Here is a 19273-nt window from a genome sequence, read left to right as displayed (position 1 = left end):
TACTGTCTTTTTTGGGTGGCGATATCACTGATTATTTCTGTTTTGCACGGAGCTTGCTGGCAGTCCACAAGCATTCCCTATAGGGTTAGAGTGGTCAAGAGCTGGAAGATTAAGAAAAAGCCTTAGTGGTGGTATTTTCAATGGTTAGTAAAGATCTGGTTTGTATGTTCAGGATTCCTTTTGTCTTATAGCAGATTTCTAAGAGGAGATACGTAAGCAGAAAATTAAAATTGGTTTGTTGATATATTCCCATCCTGTATTTTCTTGTGATCAACAACCTGTGATTCCTAGTGATCAGTGCTGCCTTGCTGACTTCTCTTCTTTCTCTGGTTCCATCTGTGCATCAGACTCTGCTGCTTTTATCTGTCTCTAGGGAACTCTTACTTTGTCTTGTTTATTTTTTTCCCACTCAGTGCTGGGCTAGGTGACTACTGGCTAAATATCTGAAAATCTAATCCTGAGTATTAATTCATTAATAACACCTCCTACAGGGATATTTAGATTTTAAGAGTTAACATTTGATTTGAGGAGGTGAGGTTGAGGGAAATAATGTGAGCAAAAAATAAGTAGAACATTTGTGAGGGAGAATAAAAAAAGAAACAGACTTCATCAGAGAGTATAATTCGTGTTAAACTGAAGGAAGTTAGGTTTGATAAGTAATATAGAATGAATCTTGAATTCCAGGCTCACCATTTTAATCTTATTTCTTCAGACATCATTGTTTGTGGTCTCTTGAGTAGGCAAATGATAAAAACAGTTATTTGGGGGAGATTATCCTATGAATAGTGTGTGGGCAGAGACATTATGGGACATGTTTGGTCTGGTCCACTGAAGTACAGTCAGATTTGACAGAATGGATGGTGTCAAAGAGAGGCACATGCTAGGTGAGCCTGGTCAGTAGAGCCACGATTTGAGCCTATATCTGTCTGCTTCCAAAATTAGTGCTCATAAGCACTCGGCTTTAATGATAGTAATAGGGAGCACGTATTGAGTATTATGTACCCGGCAGTACATGAAGGATGAGACATACTGTAGCTGACTTCCCTTGTGCAGTAACTCTTTGAGGTAGGTGCTGTTGTTACTCTTCATGTGGCTTGTAGAGATTAAGTAACAAGCTAGCAAGTGAACAAGCTGATATTTAACTCAAGCAGTTTTGAGCACATGCACTTTTCCTCCACACCAAGCTGAAAGATCCAGAGGTGGGATATGCTTTAGTTATATTAGTTCTATTTTGATGGTTTCCTTTGCTGTGCAGAAACTTTTTGATTTAATGTAATCCCACTTGTTTATTTTTGCATTTCTCAGCTTTGTTGTCAAGTCCAAAAAAATCATTTCCAAGGCTGATGTCAACGATCTCACCTCTTGTGTTTTCTTCTGTGAGTTTAATGATTTCAGGTCTTATGGTCAAGTCGTTAATCCATTTTGGTGGATTGTAGATGTTTGATGATTGGTTTTTATATATGATGTAAGATAGGGTCTACTTTTCATTTTGCATGTGGCTGTTCATCCAATGCTCTTTTTTCCTGTGATTATCTCTTCCATATTGTGAACTTTATCTTCATGTTGGTTTCTTTCACAGTTGAGAGACGACTGCCCATAGCAACTGGAAGGGGGCTATATTCTTCCTCTTTAAATATAACATCTCTTCTCATAATTTTTTTTGTTTTTTTCTTTTTAGATATGTATTTTTGCTGGTTACCAATGATGTCATTAATATTTATTTGAGCTGGGTTTTTTTTTTTTTTTTTGATAAATTTATTTATTTATTTATTTTATTTGTTTATTGGCTGTATTGGGTCTTCATTGCTGCCCACAGGCTTTCTCTAGTTACAGAGAGGGCCAGGGCTACTCTTCATTGTGGTGCACGGGCTCCTCATTGTAGTGCCTTCTCTTGTTGTAGAGCACAGTCTCTAGGCGCATGGGCTTCAGTAGTTGCAGCACACGGGCTCAATAGTTGTGGTGCACAGGCTTAGTTGCTCCGCGGCATGTGGGATCCTCCCGGAGCAGGGCTCGAACCCTTGTCCCCTGCATTGGCAGGCAGATTCTTAACCACTACGCCACCTGGGAAGTCCCTCTCTTCTCATAATTATTGATCATGTGTTGATTATCTTAAGTCTTAAATATCTAGTTTTCTTTCCATCATCAAAGCGATCTCAATTTCTAGATTATTCTGACTGGCTTACAGCAGTTAATGCCCAGCTTTGCCTAAGAGTGAATCAGACCCATTGAGCCAGTGGTTACGCAATTGAGGACTATGTTCCCCAAGGGAAATTTGGGTGCTGTGTAAGGAGGAATGAACACTGAATAGTTAATCAAGAAAATGCCTTATATATATCCAAAGAAAACCATAATCCCAAAAGAAACATGTACCATAATGTTTATTGCAGCACTATTTACAATAGCCAGGACATGGAAGCAACCTAAATGCCCATCAACAAATGAATGGATACAGAAGATATGGCATATATATACAATGGAATATTACTCAGCTATAAAAAGGGATGAGATGGAGCTATATGTAATGAGGTGGATAGAACTACAATCTGTCATACATAGTGAAGTAAGTCAGAAAGAGAAGGACAAATATTGTATGCTAACTCACATATACGGAATCTAAAAATGGTACTGATGAACTCAGTGACAAGAATAAGGATGCAGATACAGAGAATGGACTGGAGAACTCGAGGTATGGGAGGGGGCGGGGGGTGAAGGGGAAGCTGAGACAAAGCGAGAGAGTAGCACAGACATATATATACTACCAACTGTAAAATAGTCAGTGGGAAGTTGTTGTATAACAAAGGGAGTCCAACTCAAGGATGGAAGATGCCTTAGAGGACTGGGGCAGGGAGGGTGGCGGGGACTCGAGGGGGAGGAGTCAAGGAAGGGAGGGAATATGGGGATATGTGTATAAAAACAGATGATTGAACCTGGTGTACCCCCCCCCCCCAAAAAAAAAAAAAAAAAACAGGTTATAAGTTAAAAAAAAAAAAAAAGGTCATCTTTGTTGGCTAAAGTTAGAAAACAGATCAGAGATGCAAAAGATACAGTAGATAAAAACATAACCATTAGGAAGCTACTGCATTTCTCTAGGGTCTGGTCACAACGGACAGCAGAAAAACACAAGAGATTTTAGGAGGGTGAAAAAAATCAATAAAACTTTTCATATTTCAAAAAAAAAAAAGAAAGAAAATGCCTTATAAATATATTATCTCATTTAAGTTTTTTTCAGTAGCCCTGTTGAGAAAACTGAGACTAGCTCAAGGTCCCATAATTATTAAGTGGTAGAGTTGAAATTTAACTTGAAGCCAATGCTTTTTTTCTTTACATCAGTATTGTGTTTCTTTCAAAGAAAAATAGGTTGTCCTGCATCATATATAGCATTAATGACCCTATCTTCTAAGATTCAAGAGCGATTTTCAAACAGATTCCTTAATTAAAACTTAGTCATCATAAGGTACCAAAAGTTATGGGGAACAGCTTAAGCAGTACTTAAAAGGAAATTTATAGCAGTAAACACATTATGAAGCCAGAAAGATCTTCAGTAAATAACCTAACCTTCCACCTGTGACACTAGAAAAAGAAGAACAAATTAAACCTAAAGCAAGCAGAAGGAAGGAAATAATAAAGATTACAGTGGAAATTAATAAAAAGAGGGAAGAGAAAAACAATGGGGAAAAATTCACAAAACCAAAAATTGGTTCTTTAAAAAAAAAATGAACAAAATTCACAAACCTTTAACTAGGCAGACCAAAAAAAAAAAGAAAGAAGACTCAAATTACTAAAGTCAGTCATGGAAGAGGGGGCATTTCTACTGACCTTAGAGAAATATAAAATGGATTATAATAAGGGAATACTATGAACTGCATGATAACAAATTAAATAATTTACATGAAATGGACAAATTCCTGGAAAGACCTAAACTGTTGAAAATGACTCATGAAGAAATAGAAAATCTGAATGGATTTCCTTCTTAGTCTCCTTCACCAGTTCCTCTTTCTTTCCTTGATGTGTTGGTGTTCTGGCATTGACCCAGTTCTTTCAAACTATCCGTCTTCTCCAGGCAGTTAGCTCCTACCTCCGTTGACAATACACAGATCTATTACTTTATATAGTTGACCTCTGTTAAACTCTACCCCTAAATTTCTAACACTAACTTGCATAGTTTCAGCTAAAAGTCTTCCTTCACTTTCTTCTATTCCATAATCTGTCTATTCTATCTCTTCAAGCTTAATTTGAAGTCTTTAATTTTCTTTAAATTCTCACTTCCGGTGCTTTAATTTGAAGCTTCCTTATCTTTTACCTCGTCTGTTGTTTTAACCTCCTAATTGATCTCCCTGCCTTAATCTCTTACATAAATCAGCATCTAATGGTGAACAGCATTACCTTTCCAGAACACAGGCCAAATCATGTAGCTCTCATGCTTGAAAACCTTTGAACTACTTCCTTCCACAACCCAGCTGTCACCCATTATCTAATAATAAGTCAAGTCTGAATTCCTTTATGTGTCATATAAGACTTCAGTGTACTTTTCTTGTCTCAGCATGCCCCGCACCTCAGCTTATGTTTTAACTCTTATCCAGCCTTCTAGCCTGTTAACTGTATTAATTATCTTTCATATATGCTTAGATCCTTCACACTTTGTGTCCTTCACTTAGAATACTCTTCTCATATGTTTAAAATCTAATTAGGTTAAATTCTTCTAATTTTCTGTACATTTGAATCATTTCAGACAAATGACCAACAGATCAGCAATGTTGAATTTGGTACGTTGTTAGGAGGTGTAAATACTGTCAGTGCAGTTAGGCTAAAATAATACCCACCCCACCTGCCTTTTGGCCTGGGTCGTGTCACCTAGGGAAGAGCTTGTTTGAGGTGTATATGACCTGTCAGAATAAAAGTGGTACCTGTTTTAGATGTTCCTAATAGAGCTCTTAAGAATTATAGTTGCTTTTATGGCAGAAGTAACCATGTTCTTATATAGAGCTTTTCAGATTCTGATGAAACCATACAGACGGTTGCAGGAACTTGAGGGACGTCTCCTCTGTTAAAAATGAATATAAATTGTGCATTTATTTGCTTTTTGTTTTAATATTACATGTTTAATGTAAAGTTGGTGTTCTAGAAGATGTTCCGTGTTTACCTGCTGTTATCAAGTACTTTGAAGCTTTAAAGATATCAAAGATTAAGGATTTCATTGGACACATGACAGCTTTGATGATTTTTCCAAAGAATTTTTTTGTGGGCAGTGCAAGGATATGGAAGTAGAGCTTAGATTGGCTTCTCAGTTATGTGAAACAGACTGCTAAACTTTCAGTAGATTAACCACTTACCTTTGTATGGATTCCACATGTAAACATGAATTGAGTCCATCTTGCCTGAGTTTGATCTCATTGACACCGTACTATAGCAATTAGAAATCAAAATAAGAGCTATTTTGCTTGTGTAAGTACTACTGTACTATGGTTCAGTTTACCAGAATTCTTTAGATGTCCAATTATCCTTAAATGATTACTTTCCTACCTAAAAAAAAGGTAGCGATGAATGACTTAAATATATGGAAAAATGAAATATAAAGGGTAAAATTGGATACATTTTAATTTGTTAAAATATTGAATAAATATTAATACTTAAAAAACTTACAAAAAAATCTAGTGATTTAACTCTCATGAAAAGCCTCATAAAATTTTTTTTCACATCTTCTGAGTGTCCACAGCAACTTGTCTATAATGTAGAGCTCATCATACTATATTACAATTTTTTGTTTATATACCTGGGCTGAGAATTCCTTGACGACATGAATCTTACTTAATTTATCTTGTATTCCTAGCGCCTACTTTAGTTCTTGGCACGTGGTAGGTCTTCTTGCTGTGTTTTGTCATAGTCTTTATTTACCTTTTAGTTTTAATATTTATTTACAAGGTGTTACTTGACTTTAAAATCTGTTTCAGTTATTTTTGACATAATGGATAAGAACTAAAGCCTCTACAATCAAACTGCTCCATCATCTTCCAGCTGTGGGGTTTTGAACAAAGTACTGAACCTCACTAAGCCTTCATTTTCACATTGGAAAAATAGGGAAAATAATAATAACTTATGCTATTAAGTTTTAAGGATAAAATACATATAAAGCATTAATATAATGCCTAGCGCAGTATGCTTCATATTATGCATGTTTTATTAGTTATTTTATTAATTTGTTCATTTACAAATATCATTCCAGTGTTTTACTCTTTGCCAGGGAGGTAGGAGGGTGGGTAGGTAACAGAACAAGATAGATATGGTCCCAGTACCCATGGAGTGATACCTCAGTTTGTACTAGTTGTTATAAAAGTTATTTTAAGAATTGCTCTAAGTGGTGGTGAAGAGTTACTGTTTCAATTGTAGTTTCTCCATGCTTCCAAAAATTTGTACATATTTATTGAACTAATTTTATTAAGTACTTTCATTAATTGCATGCATCGAAAATATAAGAGTAGTAGTATACGATGTCATAAAGTATGAGATAAGAACTCATTAAGCTCTTACCTAAAGCAGTGAAGATGTACCAGGGAATCCTAGAAAATTTGCTACTCACTTTGTGTTTTGGTTACCCAGTAAAGGGTCTAGTTTATTTGATTTTTATCTTTTTAAAAGTAGGGTGGTTTTAGTATTAAGAGATAAATAGTATTTTGGCAATAGTATTTGAAATGAGGTGAGGGTACTTCTTTTTTTTAAAAGATTTATTTATTTATTTTATTTTATTTTTGGCTGTGTTGGGTCTTCATTGCTGCACACGTTGTGGAGAGTGAGGGCTACTCTTTGTTGCAGAGCATGGGCTCCAGTAGTTGTGGTGCATGGGCTCAGTAGTTGTGGCTTTCGGGCTCTAGAGCACAGGCTCAGTAGTTGTGACGCACGGGCTTAGCTGCGCTGTGGCATGTGGGTTCTTCCCAGCCCAGGGATGGAACCCATGTCCCCTGCATTAGCAGGTGAATTCTTAACCATTGTGCCACCAGGGAAGCCCTATCATAGAGATATTTTTAAAAGATCATTCCTAGAGGAGTTAAATTTAGTATGGCCTTTTGTTATTAGATGATTTAAACGTCTTTGGAATAGGGATTCTGTGTTTCAATGTTACATGATATGAAGGTAGAGTCTTGAGGAATGGATAATAAGAAAATACTTTAAAATGATTTTCTATTTGTTTCTGTGAAGCCGAAGCAAAGAGTAAGTTACCATTTGGTGGTCATTTTTATCCTCTCATTCTTACTACAATTTGTTAGATGGTTTAGTTTTGCAAACGTATGCACAATATATGTAAAGTGATGTACACACATTGTACACACATTGTACACACTGTGAGTTATTGTACCCATTGCTCCTGTTCTTGCTAGCTCTGGCCCTTTTCAACAGAAGCACAGAGAATGAGAACAATGTGATGACCCTGATGCAACGGAGAAGTGTGGAATTATTAACTAAATTAAATCTGGATTGTATTTATATTTTAAATCAGTCAGTGGACTATTTTTGATTGTTGGGAGGTATTTCTCAACAGTCTGTCAAAATTTGTCCTTCTAGCTCCTGGTCTGTGACTTCCTCACATTTTAGGCAAGCTTCTTCAAAGATTGCCCTCATTGTCTCATGTCCCATTTACTCTTTAACCTCCTATAGACTAGCTTCTGCCCTTTCCACTCACCAGTGACTTCCTGATTTTTTATTTTAATAGGTGCTTCTCAGCCTTTCTATAGCATTTATCACTGGCCACTTCCACCCCAAAATGCTCTTCTCCTTTGGATTCTCCATTTCTCATAGTTTCCTCCTACCTCTCAGGCTGCTACTCTGTTTCCTTCATGGGCTATTTCTCCTCATGCTTTAAATGGTTCACTTTCTAGAATTCTGTTCTTAGGTTTCTTTTCTTCTCCTCCTTTATTCTTTCAACTTGGAAATCTTCCATTTATGTTTGTAGTTCCATCCACCTTCCATGAACCAATCGTGCCGCAATGTATGGGCTTGGCCAAAAAGTTCATTCGGGTTTTATCTTACAGAAAACCTGAATGAACTTTTTGGCCAACCCAGTATTTCTGGAACTCAGCTTTTTGTCTCAGCACTAGGCTTGAAATTACAATTGTCTACTGAATTCAGCTGGTTGTCATCAGACTCAACATTCTGATATCCCTTAAATCTATACAACTTACTATATTCTCTTATTTTGGTACAACTTTTTATTTATTTATTTTTTTTTTATTTTTTTATTTTTGGGGGGTACACCAGGTTCAATCAACTGTTTTTATACACATATCCCCATATTCCCTCCCTTCCTTGACGCCCCCCCTCGAGTCCCCCCCACCCTCCCTGCCCCAGTCCTCTAAGGCATCTTCCATCCTTGAGTTGGACTCCCTTTGTTATACAACAACTTCCCACTGACTATTTTACAGTTGGTAGTATATATATGTCTGTGCTACTCTCTCGCTTCTTCTCAGTTTCCCCTTCACCCCCCGCCCCCTCCCATACCTTGAGTTCTCCAGTCCATTCTCTGTATCTGCTTCCTTGTTCTTGTCACTGAGTTCATCAGTACCATTTTTAGATTCCGTATATGTGAGTTAGCATACAATATTTGTCCTTCTCTTTCTGACTTACTTCACTATGTATGACAGATTGTAGTTCTATCCACCTCATTACATATAACTCCATCTCATCCCTTTTTATAGCTGAGTAATATTCCATTGTATATATATGCCACATCTTCCGTATCCATTCATTTGTTGATGGGCATTTAGGTTGCTTCCATGTCCTGGCTATTGTAAATAGTGCTGCAATAAACATTATGGTACAAGTTTCTTTTGGGATTATGGTTTTCTTTGGGTATATGCCCAGGAGTGGGATGACTGGATCATATGGTAGTTCTATTTGTAGTTTTTGAAGGAACCTCCAAATTGTTTTCCATAGTGGCTGTACCAACTTACAGTCCCACCAACAGTGCAGGAGAGTTCCCTTTTCTCCACACCCTCTCCAACATTTGTTGTTTCCAGACTTTGTGATGATGGCCATTCTGATTGGTGTGAGGTGATACCTCATTGTGGCTTTGACTTGCTTTCTCTGATGATGAGTGATGTTGAGCATCTTTTCATGTGTTTGTTGGCCATCTGTATGTCTTCTTTGGAGAAATGTCTATTTAGGTCTTCTGCCCATTTGTGGATTGGGTTATTTGCTTTTTTGGTATGAAGCTGCATGAGCTGCTTGTATATTTTGGAGGTTAATCCTTTGTCCGTTGTTTCATAGGCAATTATTTTTTCCCATTCTGAGGGTTGCCTTTTAGTCTTGTTTATGGTTTCTTTTGCTGTGCAAGAGCTTTTAAGTTTCATGAGGTCCCATTCGTTTATTCTTGATTTTATTTCCATGATTCTAGGAGGTGGGTCAAAAAGGATGTTGCTTTGATGTATGTCAAAGAGTGTTCTGCCTATGTTTTCCTGTAGGAGTTTTATAGTGTCTGGCCTTACATGTAGGTCTTTAATCCATTTGGAGTTTACTTTTGTGTATGGTGTTAGGAAGTGTTCTAATTTCATTCTTTTACATGTTGCTGTCCAATTTTCCCAGCACCACTTATGGAAGAGGCTGTCTTTTTTCCATTGTATACTCGTGCCTCCTTTGTCAAAGATAAGGTGCCCATATGTGTTTGGGCTTACTTCTGAGTTCTCTATTCTATTCCATTGATCTTCCTTTCTATTTTTGTGCCAGTTTGGTACAACTTTTAATGTAATTAATTGAAACTATATCTTTAGTATCTCTCAGATTTATCCTATTTTTTAATCTCTATCTATAATACATAAGATTTAAAAACAAAAGATTCAAACCCTTATTCTCCCTCTTGAGATACTGTAACTGTCCCCAGAGTGACCATTCTGCCTCCGTAATTGACCTCTCTATAGTTGATCTTCCTCATTGCTACCATAGTGGTGTTCTAAATTTAATGGAATGTTTTAAGTGTTTTTCCTTATCTTTTGGATGCTTCTCATTACCCAGCAGTAGTTTTCAAATACGTGGATGTTTCAAAAACATTCATGGTCTGTCTGCTTTTGGGTCATTTAGAGAACTTTTGAAAGCTCATATCCTGTATCTTCCCTGACAGATTCTGAATCAGTATTAAGTTTAGGAGTTTTCAAAAAGTTACCCAGATGATTTTGATAAGCAGCCAGGGTTGGAAAACATTGATTTACACATGTGGTTCAGATTCCTTATCATGGAGTCCAGGACCCTTCAGGATCTGGTGCCTGCCTTGTTTTTACAACCTCATCTCATTCTGTTCTCCCTCCCTTCATTCACTGTTCTCTGGCCAGATTTCCTCTTCTGGCCTTGGACTCCACCAGTCCTGATCCTCTTTTAGGACCTTTGTTTGCTTTTGCTGAATCAGGGGCAGGACACTGGTCTCTATGTGCTCTGCTTCCCTCTGCACCCTAGCCACTAGCACCTTCTTGGATTTCACATATGGAACTCAGGTTGAAAACCACTGAGCAAATCCAAATCAGTAAGGCCCAGAAAAGTGAAGTGACTCACTGAGTGTATAATGGTGAGTGGCAGACCATATATAAAATTCATGATTTATATTCCTAACATAGTTCTTATTTATTGCTCTTCTGTGCTTTTATATGTATCATGTCTGGGCAAGTTGATCTGAAATGACCTCTTAATTCTCTCCCTCCTAAATAAATTATCATTCATTTGTTCCTTCATTCATTTGTTTATTTATTCATTTAATCAGCATTTTTTGACTACGCAAAGAGCAGAGTAGGATATGGAGGGAGGTGGGTAGAAAATTTAGATAATACTAATCTCCTGTCCCTATGGTCCTTAAGAGAGGTCCTTTATACTCAATCATAAAATGCTATACAGCAAAACAAATTATTAGTTTGTAAGTAGAGAAACTATAGTATAACTTTTTCTACTGTCTTCTTTCTTTCTTTCTTTTATCCAGGGAAAGACCATGTTTGTAGATTTATTGGCTGTGGGCGGAATGAGCGATTCAACTACGTGGTCATGCAGTTGCAGGTAGGTTACTTAAACGTATCTTAAAATTGTCCAGTTTTGATCAAGATACCTAATTATAGTAGATATGAATAAAATTAACAACATTCTTGGTATCATCTCAGAATGTTTTATACTGTGCAGATAGAACTTTGTTTAAACAGACCTGATAACAGATTTTTCCAAAGATGGAAGGGTAGTCTTTGTCGACTGTTTTAGTTGATGTATATCTTCATTGATTGTCGTCATTGCAAAGCTTTTGATTCCCACGTGGATTGCCGGGTATAATATGAGTTTTGTCCTGTGCCTGTGCCTTTCTTCTCCACCTTTCATTGCCTTAAGGACTCTAGTTTTCCATTGTCAAAGGTGTCAATCTCGCCTGCTCGAAAATTCAAGAATGAGACGAGATGGGGGAGAAATCCGTTCCTCTTGCTCTTTATCATCCCCCTACCCTTTAGATGGAAAGTGGAGTTGGGTTGGGTAGCGGATGAAAGAAATTCAGAAGGGGAGCGTTGACGTAACGACTGCAGCAAGGACAAGAGGAAGATCATCCCGTTCTCTCCGACACTGCCTCTGCCCCTGAGTGAATACACACACACGCAAACACACACACACACACACACGCTCAGAGCTCTGAACCTGTAGTCACCATCAAAGTGTAAAAGCCATGCTTCACTTTGCTGCCTAAGGGGTTCTCAGCGTTCTTGGGGTTTCCCTTCAGCTTTAGCACAGTTTGTTTTAGGCCTTAACTTTTTTTTTTTTTCCAACTTAACTACGTAGTAGTGATTTCAGAGACATAGATCGTGGCCTAAATTCTTTCTCTTCTTGTCAGAGGCTTTTCTTGTTTCCCTCAGCTATCCTTTAGCATTTGATTTAGATCTATAGATATTAATCTCGCTGCGCACTGTAACATTAGAGTCTTTGAGTCATGTGATTCACTACTCTTGAGCCAACGTAGTTTTGTTTCTTGAAGCAGCTATCCCTGTATCTGTTTAGGTCATTAGTATGGACCTTGCTGTCTCTCACTTTGGCCAATAATAACTTTTTGTATGCTGTTTTATAGTTTCCTTCTGGATTTATCATGCATCTTATTTGATACTTATCATATCCCCTGAAGAGGATAGGACAGGCTTTATCCCCATTTTGCAAACGAAGAGACTTAAGGTCAGAGAGGTTTATGGTTTGCCTGAGACTGACCAACTTGATGGGTGTTAGGACTTGATGGAAGCCTGAAGCCAATATTCTTGGCTTAAGAGAAAATTCTTTATTTTTGTCTTTATGCTACTACTGACTGGAGAATATGGCTTTTAAAAAATTAATTAATTAATTTTATTGGCTATTTTGGGTCTTCATTGCTGCACTTGAGCTTTGTCTAGTTGCGGCAAGTGGGGGCTACTCTTCATTGTGGTGCATGCGCTCCTCATTGCCGTGGCTTCTGTTGTTGTGGAGCGTGGGCTCTAGGTATGTGGGCTTCAGTAGTTGCGGCACACAGGCTCAATAGTTGTGGCTCACGGGCTCTAAAGCGCAGGCTCAGTAGTTGGGCACATGGGCTTAGTTGCTCCGCAGCATGTGGGATCTTCCTGGAGCAGGGATTGAACCATGTCCCCTGCATTGGCAGGCGGATTCTTAACTGCTGCACCACCTAGGAAATCCTGAATTTGGCGTTTTTAGTCTGCATAGTCTCTCTCAGTCCTAGCATATACTTGTTTTTATTTTATGTGCATTTACCTTAATCTCACTTTCTGGAAACGGGAAGGCTTCTAGTCTGGGAAAACTAAGGAGCTGGTGTATATCAGATAACAATGGCTTTTGTGACCTTTGGCAAGCTCCTGTGGACTCATCCAAGAACCTTTCAATTTGACTTGCATGCTGTATTTTTTTTCCTGTCATAAGGAAATTAACCCAGCATTAACCTCCCACCCCTGCAGTTGTGATTGACTTCATTTGAGACAAGACTAAAGATGGTATAACTGTTTGAGGGTTCATTCTCTTATTTGACATACTGAAGGTGACTGCTTGGGTTTCCTGCATATATTTTGTTAAAATTTATATGCTCAGACCTAGCTTCTCACTGACATTTTTAATTTCTTCTAAAAACCCTAATTGTTCTTATGTTAACTTTAGTCTTTTCCTCGTGGTGATTCAATCATACAGTATCTGCCTTCAAAAATTTTAAGGAATAACCCTCTTTCTCTTATAGAAAGTCTAGCTATTTACCATTAAAACAGGTCTGAAATCTAATAGGGTTCAAGTAGTCATACACATTTCTTTTTTCATTTGTTCTAGGAAGACCTTGGCCAGGTCTCATTTGATATCCTATCACCGTTGAAGCTTTACCTAATCATCCTTAGTATAGCCAAAGAGTGATATTTTGTGATAAGCATATCACCTAGAAATGGGCAAAAAATGTTTTGAATCCTGTAACCAGTACAGATGTAGATCTAGATTGGCTAACATCAGAGCTGCCATATATTTTTTAAACTTTTTGTTATTATGGAAAAAATTAAACATAATCAAAAGTAGAGAGAATAGTATAATGAACACCCATGTACTCACCACCTAGCTTCAATAATTATCAGTATATGGCCAATCTTATTTGAGATATATTCTCCCTTTCCTTCACGAGATGATTTCAAAGCAAATCCAAGGCATATTTTATCTGTAAGTATATCAAATACATCTAAGAGTCAAGGATTCTTTTTTTTCCACTGTTAATCATAATACACAATAGTATCTTAATAATAGCATCTGTTATCAAGTCAATCTTTAGGTTTTTTTTTGATTATTTCTCTCCCTTGTTTTTTTATGTTTGTTTTACTTGAATCTGGTTCCAGACAGGGTTCACACATTGTATTTGGTAGATGTATATCTCTTAAGCCTCTTTTAATCTTTAGGCTCCCTCTCATTTTTTTTCCTTACAATTTTCTTTTTGTTGTTGTTTGTATTGTCACTGATAAAAACAGAGTCATTTGTCACGCAGAAGTTTCCATATTCTGAATTTTGCCAGTTGTCTCCATGTGGTGATATTTATTTCTTTATTTTTAAGATTCATTTTATTATTTATTTATTTATTTTTGGCTGCATAGGGTCTTCGTTGCTTTGCATGGGCTTTCTACTAGTTGTGGCGAGCAGGGGCTACTCTTTGTTGCAGTGCACGGGCTTCTCATTGCAGTGGCTTCTCTTGTTGCAGAGCACGGGCCCTAGGCTCACGGGCTTTAGTAGTTGTGGCACGTGAGCTCAGTAGTTGTGGCTCAGAGGTGCTAGAGAACAGGCTCAGAAGCTGTGGCACACGGGCTTAGTTGTTCCACGACATGTGGGATCTTCCAGGCCCAGGGATCAAACCCAGGTCTCCTCTATTGGCAGGCGGATTCTTAACCACTGCACCACCAGAGAAGTCCCCATGTGGTGATTTAAACATGTTCTTCTGTCTCCTGTATTTTCAATAAACTTGTGATTAGATCAGATTCCAGTTTTGTTTTATTTGGCTAGAATACTTCAGAGGTGGGTTGTGTGCTTCCTGTTTACATCACATCAGTAGGCAGTGTCTGGCTGTCTCTCTTTTAGTTAGGTTAGGATTGATCAGCGAGGTTTTGGGACTGTCCACCTCTCCATCCATTTTAAAGTTCCCAATGATTTTTCTCTTAGGTTTTATCAACCCATTGGTAATCACTGCCTAGATTCTTTACTTCAGTGGGGTTGCAAATATACTGTTGTAATTTTATAATTTCTTCTTTGTTTATTAGCTGGAATTCTTTAAAAAGCACTACATCAACTATTAGATTATCCTGAGGTACATTTCACACAGAAGGGCAGTAGTAATGTTTGATTCTTTTATTTACCAGTTTTCAGAATAATGAGTTGGTTCCCCAGTAGGGAACTCTGATAGCATCCTTACTTTCTGATTCCTCTTAATGAGAAATGGCATTTAGAGACCACAATCTAGATGCTGAGGGTGTCTGCTGCAGTTGGGTTGGTCATTCTTTAAAATTCTTTTCAAGTGGATATATATATATATTTTTTTTTTTTTAAAGAAAAAGTACATCATGGTTTATATTCTAGTTCATTTCAGTGCAAATTTGTGGTGATAGAATTGCTTGCATATAACTTTGATTTTATATTTTCATCACTTTGCCTAATATATGTAGATGAAATGATATGGTTAGAATTTATATGGGAATAATCCAATATATGTGTGTGGGAAGGCAGATGTTGTGTGCTGCATAGAGGGAGGGGAGGAGTGGATAACAGATGAAACAGGATTGGCTATTAATTGATAATTGTTAATTCTGGGTGATGGATAGGTATATGAGGGTTCATTATATTATTTTTTCTCCTTTTTAGCATGTTTCAATTTTTTAAAGATTTATTTATGTTTGGCTGCATTGAATCTTCGTTGCTGTGCTTGGGCTTCTCAGTGCGGTGGCTTCTCTTGTTGCAGAGCTCGGGCTTTAGGTGTTCAGGCTTCAGTAGTTGTGGCTCATGGGCTCAGTAGTTGTGGTGCGTGGGCTCTAGAGCATAGGCTCAATAGTTGTGGCACACGGGCTTAATTGCTCCTAGGCATGTGGGATCATCCCGGACCAGGGCTCGAACCTGTGTCCCCTGCATTGGCAGGCAGATTCTTAACCACTGTGCCACCAGGGAAGTCCCAGCATGTTTCAAATTTTTAATAATAAAATCCACTTGCATTTTTATTGGGATCATGTTAATTTATACAATTACTTAGGGAGATAGGAATTTGCTTTTTTATTTAGTAATATTTATTCCATATTACTATGCATAAAATTCTTCATTTTCTTTTTTAGTAGCTGCATTAACAGTCAGTAAAATGAACCATAATTTATTTAACCATTTAATTTATTGATGGATGTATAGATGTTTTCAGTTTTTATCTATAACAAATATAATCACTTGTAATATATACCCTGAAGTATAATTTGGTGGATCAACCTGCATGTATTTACATGTTAATAACTCGTTTCCCCCATACCCTTGCCATCCTTGTATTTATCTTCTCAGATTTTGTTAATTGATACCTTAGGTTTACATTTTAAAAGATTTAAAATTTACAGATCATTAGTAATATCATAAATCCACTTTAATTGATTTCCTTTCAGAAGCTTTTATGATGGTAGAATTTGTTTACAAAGTTTCAGTATTATCTTAGGTATATATTTGGCAGTCAAAATACTGATTTTTGAAGAAAAAAATTATTGAAATGCTGATAAATGTTATTAGATGCTCTCCTGGGGTTATGAAACTCATTGCTCTAGATTATCACTCATTTTACGTTTGCTGAGGATGTAGAAAATGATAAATTCTACTGACATTAAAAAATAATAATAAAAATAACTACCAATTATGCTGTGGGAAAACTGCATTTTTAAAGAAGATATGAAGTATGAAAGGCTTTGTGACTTTTCTGTAATTATTGAATTCTTACATTACTTGGTTACTATTTAATATTTTATTTTAAGTGGTATTTAAGTAATTTAAGAATTTATTACTTTTTAAGAAGTGAATCAGCTGTCTTTAGTTGAGGTAATGGTATTAGTGGTATTAATCTCAAACATACACTGTAAATTTGGGGTATAGAGAGATTGGGATGTTTAAATCCCTTTGTGATATAGGAGCCAGTTTCCATTCTTCGGGAGGTGGAACTGCAGCATTGTAGGCTGCTCTTCTCATCCGATTGCTGGTTTGTTACCTATACAATAAGGAATCTTCTGGGTAGAGCAGCACTGTGAATTGGAAGAAGAACACTTTCCAGTCAAACTTTACCTTAACAGATTAACATTATTTAAACTCTCTGAGGCTCAGTTTCCTCATCTGTAAAATAGGAGTAACACTTTCTGTTTAGGGTGCTAAGGACTAATTGCAATCATGAATGTATTGCTATAAGTGAGTATTTGTTTCATATCATTTTTCTTTATAACAACAGTAATTAGCATTTACTGAGTACATATTGTGTGCCAGACAGAATTCCAAACACTACATGGATCTTGTTTAATCCTTACAAAACTGTGAAAGGTAAGTTATTATTGGCCCCATTCTATAAAAAAACTGTAACATAGAAAAGTTAAGTAGTTTGTATAGGAATGTATGTTAGTCAGTAATGAGGAATTACCTCCCTGTGTATGTATAGCTTCTTTAAGTAATCAAGACTATATTTTGTTATGACATCAGTGACAAAGGGAAACATGATGCCTCAGATGTTATAGACAGAATAGACAGAGAAAGACAAATACTGCATGATATCCCTTATATGTGAAATCCAAAAATACAACAAACTAGTGAATAAAACAGAAAGAAACAGACTCACAGATATATAGAGAACAAAGTAGTGATTACCAGTGGGGCAAGGGAAGTAGGGAGTAGGGGCAATGTAGGGGTAGGAGATTTTTAAGAGGGGTTATTATGGCATTGTATGAAATCATGTGTGTGAAACTTTTGAAAAGTTTTTGAAGTAAAACTATAGCAGTTAAAGAATCCTTCATTCAAAAAAAATTTTTAAAAACTTTGGTTATTCTTAAATTTGTCTGAAATGTTCATGTATTAAGAGAATCTCTTCTCTTGAGTGAGAGATCATGATTTGGGTAAACTCCTTACTGTTCCAGTCAAAACATTTTTTAACGCTAAATGAGTAATTCTGTTCTCTTATACATATTTGAAAGTGATTATTTGGTTCCCACAGGGTCGAAATCTGGCGGATCTACGCCGCAGCCAGTCCCGGGGCACATTCACCATTAGCACTATTCTTCGGTTGGGTAGACAGATTCTGGAGTCTATTGAGAGCATCCATTCTGTGGGATTCTTGCACCGAGACATCAAACCGGTAGGGGGGCCTTTTCCTGCCAGAGCACAGAATGAGTTTGCTTGGTACTCTTGATCATATGATGGGATACAGTAAATTACAGATGTAGCTTTCTATATTAAATGCAAGGTAAGGTAATATTTTAATTTCTGTGGCAAAGGTGTAAACTTAAAGCACACTGTAACTTGCCTTTTAATTTAAAAAAATGATGATTACAAACTATAACTTATAATCAAGAGCTTTTCTCATACAATGAAAATGTTGCTCAGCCGCCAAATTAAAAATTATTAATGCTTGACTGTTATTATTATATGTGTTAACATTGATAATTACTTAGCCTTACACCTGAATTGATAGTCAGTCTTCCTGATATTGGTTAAAAATACATACATATGTTGCTTTTAGATGTTGGCATAGTGTTCTTTGAACTATTTCTCAAGTGACAAATTATACCTATAAGAAACCATCAATTATGAAAGAGCTTACTTTTTCTCCTGTGCTACGGTGCCAGCATGTAGTATTTTTCCCTATTCTGTTTTTCTTAGAAATTGTCATTTCTGTAACTGTGAAATGTGCTTTTATTTTCTCCTTCTTAGTTTTTGTATACCCACAGGGGAAAATGACCCATTTCTGATATGCTGTATTTACTATAAATTTATCATATGTTGGTTGTTGCAGTTGAAAATTATACCCATCTGTTGCTACATGATTTCTAAAATTAAACAGTTTACATGAAAATGCCAACTAAAATTAACATAGTTGAGTCAGACTTAATATAATCTAGATTTCTCCTGCTTTTATTTTTATGTCAAGTTAAACGTCATTATTTGAGAACCATGGTGATTGAAGAGTTTCCATTTTGATTAGAAAGCTACCTAAGTAGAACAGTATTTTAAAATAAAAGCTAACAATTCTGTAACAATTTGACTTTTGCTTTTATAAATTCCCTTACTTATATACCCATCTTTGTAAGTTTGTGGTCATTTAATGTTATATTTATTTTTATTAAGGGAAGAATACAAAGCATATTTTCCTTCAGTCTGTTTTGAAATGTTTCCCTGAATTGTATTTTAATTTTTATACTTAGTGAAATTCAGCTTCATGATGCTTATAGGAAATTCATTTCAATTTCTGAACTATGTATTCTATTTTCCTCACTCCTAGTTCCTCCCATTTTAAAAAGTAAGGGTTGGCTGTTCATTTAAGTAGGGACTTAGACTGGAATTTCAAGGAACTTAGAGTACTGATTCTAGTTAAGTCAGTGTTGTGTTTTGTGTAACTTTATACAGTCACATAAATTTTTTGTTGCTCCAAGTTCACTTGATCCTAGGCATTAATAGAACCCGCAGCAAAATTATGTATTAACATCCAGTAAACATCATTGACTGGAATAGTATATTTGGGACGTGTATTATATAGAGTTTAAGTAGAAGAATTAAAATAGGTGAAGGATAAGGTATAAGGACT

General features: G+C 36.5%; 1 protein-coding gene across 5 annotated transcripts in view; it reads left to right on the top strand.

Annotated features, from left to right (window-relative positions):
• The window catches only part of TTBK2 (tau tubulin kinase 2), a 137572-nt gene that overhangs the window by 53873 nt on the left and 64426 nt on the right, over positions 1-19273 (top strand). For all 5 annotated transcript variants that reach the window (XM_057722977.1, XM_057722975.1, XM_057722974.1 and 2 more), the window contains 2 exons: positions 10946-11019; positions 17687-17827. In XM_057722977.1, the coding sequence (XP_057578960.1) occupies positions 10946-11019; positions 17687-17827 (215 nt within the window). The remainder of the gene's footprint in view (positions 1-10945; positions 11020-17686; positions 17828-19273) is intronic.

The sequence above is a fragment of the Hippopotamus amphibius genome, chromosome 2 (assembly GCF_030028045.1).
Source record: "Hippopotamus amphibius kiboko isolate mHipAmp2 chromosome 2, mHipAmp2.hap2, whole genome shotgun sequence".
In the NCBI taxonomy this organism is placed as follows: Eukaryota; Metazoa; Chordata; class Mammalia; order Artiodactyla; family Hippopotamidae; genus Hippopotamus; species Hippopotamus amphibius.
This window is presented reverse-complemented; position numbering and strand designations above follow the sequence as displayed.